The following is a 5,485-nucleotide window of genomic DNA, read 5'->3' as shown; positions in this document are numbered from 1 at the left end:
AACCACGTGGTGGCGTAGGAGTCCTTATTTCTTTCCTTCCTTCTTTTATAAGACGACATTAACAATAATAATAATAATATTGATAATACCAAATATAATGAATAAATAATAAAAATAAATAATATATAATATAATATAATAAAATAAAATGTTATTATTGTTATTATTGTTATTATTGTTATTATTATTCATAATAATAACAACAACAATAATAATAATTGAGCTTATAGCCTACAGTGTGAAAAAAAAGAAAAAGAAGCGAGGCAAAAGTATATCTTATAAAGAGCAATATAAGAGAAAAAGATTAAAGATTTAACCGTGGATCAGAGTACAGCTTTTAGTTCCCTGTTAAAAATGTGAGACTGAACACAATCGAGCCGAAATTCTTTCTCGTGTTCAACTATTATCAAAGCAAAAGCGTTTTAGGGGTAAAACTAAGTTGGCCAATACTAAGTTTAGAAAACTGACTATAGGCTACAGGCTCAATCTGTAGCATTATTATTATTATTATTGTTGTTGTTGTTGTTGTTGTTGTTGTTGTTATTATTATTATAACAATTAAAGATACCCATTATTATTATTATTACAACTGTTACTAATACTTATAATGTATTGCATACAATCATCATGCTTCAGTAGATTAAAATGTAGCCTTATAGCCCTCATTATGTTTCCTCAACACACGGTGTTCTCCTGATGAACACAACAGCCGTCTCTGTCAATCAGCGTGACGCACATGAATCACGGGCTTGATGATGGCCTATATAAAGGCAACGGACACCAGCCCCCGCGCCACAGACACGCTTTAGCAGTCCTATGAAACGTCATATCACAGATTCTGCCCACTTTGCACCGCGGAACCACACTGGCCAAAATCGTAAAGCGATGGAAAGAAGCAGCATCTCGGCCGGCGCACAGACCACATCCATGCCTGTTGCGCACCAGCTCAGCTGCTCCACCATAGATGCTCCCCAGTTTCATGGTAATATGGAAGGGCAGTGCGCCGGGTCCTCCAAAGTATTACTAGCTTACAAGAACGCGTCGCAGCGCCTGAGTTCATCCGGAATTAAAGCGGGTTTGGGAATACTTAAAGTGGCCTCATTACAGTGGAAACAGGAAAAGAAGACGCGCTCAGGGTCAAGCGTAAGACAACTGTCCACAGTCAACAACAGCCACCCCTGCAAGAGATCCCCGCTGGACCAGCTGGCAGCTCTGGTTCTGCACGGTCAGTCCCGGGACCGCCAGATTGCCCAAGAGCCAGCACCGACCAAGCCACAGAACTGTAAGCGCATCGTCGTTCTTGGTGCGCCACGGGTCGGCAAGACATCCATCCTCAGAAGATACCTCCGGGACGGATTTGTGGATGAGTACAATCCTACCTCCGAGGATTTCCTCAGGAAGCTGTTTCGTATTCGCGGAGAGACCTACCAAATTGACGTCCTGGACGCGTCCCGAGAACGGGATTTCCCAGCCAAGCGGCGGCTGTCTATCCTCACTGGTGCGTATTGATTCTGTTATTTCTTATGTCCGGCTAAAACTGAGAATTGCTCGTCAGTTTTTTATTTGGTAAGACATTAATCATTGCAGCTGGTAGGTGCATGTGTAAAAGCTTATTCTCTCTCTTGTAGAGCGCATGGATGTGCATAACAATATCAACTAATGAAAGGAAAAATAATTGATTGTCTTTCAATTTTTTTTTGCAGGAGACATATTTCTTCTAGTATTCAGTCTAGATGACAGGAGCTCCTTCGAAGAAGTGTGCACTCTGCGAACGGAAATTCTGGCCGCTAAATCCAAGCTTACCAAATCCTCTGTGCCAGAGCAGTGCGCACAGCAGCAGGTTCCCCTCGTGGTCTGCGCCAACAAGGTGGATCTCCAGGAGTCTGAGAGAGAAATATCCAAAGCAGAGGTGCTCCAAGCTTTCGGTTCTGACTGTGCCTATTTTGAAACGTCTGCAAAGGAGAGCACGAATCTAGAGAAAGTCTTCGAAACTCTGGCAAAGCGAGGCGGGCTCCCGACTGAAACGGGCCCGTCTCAGCACCGCAAAGTCTCCCTCCGTTCGTACCAGGCAATGCGCACTGGCCGTGTGCCGGGGAGGGGTGGGCCGACCTCGGGGCGCGACGATGCCTGCGGCGCCCTTTACCCACTGGCCCGTAGACCGAGTTTTGGCACAGACCTCCGACAAGTGATCGGGCCACATACTGCAAGAAAACCCGGCAAACCCCTGGAAAAATGTCCGATTCAATGAAGGACAATTAGAGGATGAGACGAACTGTTACAAAGCGAGTACGACAATGAATTAAGCGCTGATATTCAAATACACTATCGATGTTTACATGCACTTGAAACCATGTTTTTTTTTAAATAAAATATTTGTAATACCATAATGGCTTGCTTATTAATATAAGAGCATGTGTAAGACACCCAAATGAAATTCCTCGCAAAAACATTATGTTTTATTCCTAAATATCCATCCATATGTCTGTCTATCTCTCTCTCTTTTTCCCTCTCTCTCTCTCTCTCTCTTTGTGTGTGTGTGTGTGTGTGTGTGTGTGTGTGTGTGTGTTTGTGCCTGTGTGCTACCCATTCACACAGCTGTGAAGGAGATAGTAGGAGGTTGTTTGAGTCAACTTGATTATTATTGTATGACTATTACATAAGCTATATTCAGAAATCTATTAGATAGCAACTCTCTCTCACCCACTCTTCTCTTTATGTGTGTATGCATCTGTGTGTGTGTGTGTGTGTGTGTGTGCGCGTGTGTGTGTGTGTTTGCGTCATGATTGCCAGAAGTCCACAGCCCAAATCCCACACATCCTGAACAATCAGATTACAGCTGGGGGTTTCCAGTTGGCATATACCTTCCCATCCTACACTTCTCTATAAATGGTCACTCTGATAGTTAGGCTTGTCACTCAGTGGGCCCTTCATGCCGGTCAACTTAGACTCCCTCACAAGTTATTCATGTCCATGATGACTGCCAGCTCACTCTTGACTTAATGAGGCTGAAGAGGCCATTGGGAAAGGTCATGAGGGCGAATGGATGTGAGGCAGGGTGTTGGTCTGTTTACATCTCATCTCCTAAAGTAAAGCTTCATCTGTGTCTTCACTGTTGTGAAAAAGATGGATGTTTTGGTTGTGTGTGCTGCACTGAGTGAAGGTCCTTCTCTCCTCGTGCTGGAGGTACAGTAAATGCATTTAAATAGCCACTGCTTTTGAGTTCATATTCAGAATCATTTATGCAGCAGACACTCGACCACTCAGGCTTTACTTCTAGAATGGCGCTCACGTGAACCCTACCTACTAGAAGCACTTTTAGCAAGCAAAATAAAATTACACAGTGCAGTGATAAATGGATCAATAACACCACACACCCACGCTGTCGTCTAAAAATAGTGATAAAAGTGCTAGCTCTCAAATCCCCTCTAAACACATTAATTGTGATAATAACACCCTGTCACTACCGAGATCCCAGGTGTATTTCTCTCAAAAAAAGAGCTCTAATTGGGTGCCATTGTAAAGATGTATGGTGTGAACATGTCACCTCTGACAACCACAGGACATTGCCTGCTGTGGAAAGATGAGGCAGAGGCTCAGAGAGATTTGGGAACCATTAAAACTATATTTTTTGACTAAAAAGACCTGCTCCTAATAACACGTAGCGAGGATTCAGTAGACCAGTGACATGTACAGTGAACTGAAGACCAGTAACCGGGGATGCACATCATCAGTATCAGCAGTTATTGGCTTTAAAATGAAATATCGGAATTAGCCAACATCCTTTTTTCTGCTGTTATCTCAAAGCAAGATTTTTTTTTCAATTAACAAAGTAAACATGTACTAAACATCAGTGCTTAGTTGAAGTATTTTTGTTCTTATTTTGCATAATTAATATATGTTACATACATTGAAAAGCATTATATTTCATATCTCCATCTCCCAATGGGACATCATGGTAAGAGTATGCATAATATGATGTTAATTCCACTGCAGAATAGACTTGAATAGAATGATCTCTTAGGGGGAAAAAGTGGATAGCTTGATATCAGTATTGGTTATTGACCATATGAGTTGTATCAGCACAACGGATATTGGCAAAAAATCTAATTTCATGCATCCCTACCAGTAAAATTTTCATCTCTTATGCCACTTAAGAGATGAGCGATGAAACTGGACACTGCTCGAGGAAATCTGACATTCATTAGTGTGTATTATCCTTATTTCCTACAACTCACCAATAAGAAAAATAACAACATACTATCAGAAAGAAACAAAACCAACAAACAGGCCTTTGCCCCCTTACTGTTGCTACCCAGATCAAGCTTTTAGTTAGATCTGCCTACTAGACAGAGGTTAATTATGACACAATTGGCCTCTGAGCTTGGACAAGTGAAAGCCCCCCCTATATCCCCCTCTGGCTGGTAACGTGCTGTTGTTTCTCCCCATAGAGTTATGGTATTATCGATAAACCGCAGGAATTAACACTGACTTAAAATGAATCAAGATGTTTTTTTCTCTTGAGACATCTGCAAAGTGAATGTTTAGGCAACTCCTTCAGTTTAATAGGGGCCCTATTATTGACATAAATCTCAAGCCCTTTGACAAGAAATGCAGAGTTTATAATAGTGACTTCATACAGAGGGTCTGGCTCTGGGGGCCCCCCTTAGCCTTTGGGCCCCTAAGACTGGGCCTGGTAGTCCCATTCGGTAATACACCCATGCTACTACACAACTACACACTATTAAGCAGCATTCTAATATAAATAGGCCTACAAAGTCGATAAAATGTATAAATGACAAAAAGTTTTCAACCTTTTCAGATGTTTTTTCAATAGCAATAATGTTGATATGGATTGTATCTATGTATCATTTTAAGGTCATTCTGTCGACATTGCCACCTGATGTGCGGATTTCCATTCTGTACATCTCCCACTGCTCTGTCCATTAACTCTGTTTGTTGTTATATTGAAAGTAGAATATTGTTCACATACTGTACAGTATATCTGATGTTGTTATTCTTCATTGTGTAAAAATTTAATGTTTTGCAATACTCATACTATTCAATCTGTGTCAAGGGGCTGTTCTGTCATATTTTCTGCCTCTGCAGTGAGGCAGCCTGAACTATGCGTTGCTGCTGTCGCGTGATGGGAAGTTCACATTGCAGGAAATCTGAGCCATTTTCACTCCCCAAGGACTATATTCCACGTGCAGTGACACTTGTTGTACTGTTCTTTGTTAAAGCAATCACCGCACACACAAACACACACACATTCACGCGCACATAAAGCTAAACACTTATGAACAGATGCTCCTGCCCGTGACTGCACGTGGGGAGGATTCACATATGTTCCTGTTGTTCTGTCTCTTTCTCCCTCTCTCTCTCTCTCTCTTTCTCTCTCTCTCTCTCTCACACACACAAACACACACAGTTTTGCTTCTAGTCACTATTGAAACGTGATGCGGTTTCTCTACTCAACCTTGTCCTT

General features: G+C 41.9%; 1 protein-coding gene across 1 annotated transcript; it reads left to right on the top strand.

Moving 5' to 3' along the window:
- The first annotated feature begins 438 nt into the window (after positions 1-438).
- rasd2b (RASD family member 2b) lies at positions 439-2,378 on the top strand. The gene is made up of 2 exons (XM_042516572.2): positions 439-1,498; positions 1,704-2,378. The coding sequence occupies exons 1-2, from the start codon at positions 817-819 to the stop codon at positions 2,246-2,248; spliced, it is 1,227 nt and encodes a 408-aa protein (XP_042372506.2). The 5' UTR covers positions 439-816; the 3' UTR covers positions 2,249-2,378.
- Positions 2,379-5,485: the final 3,107 nt, after the last annotated feature.

This window comes from Plectropomus leopardus, chromosome 3 (assembly GCF_026936395.1).
Source record: "Plectropomus leopardus strain MGB_pleo_1.0 chromosome 3, ASM2693639v1, whole genome shotgun sequence".
In the NCBI taxonomy this organism is placed as follows: Eukaryota; Metazoa; Chordata; class Actinopteri; order Perciformes; family Serranidae; genus Plectropomus; species Plectropomus leopardus.
This window is presented reverse-complemented; position numbering and strand designations above follow the sequence as displayed.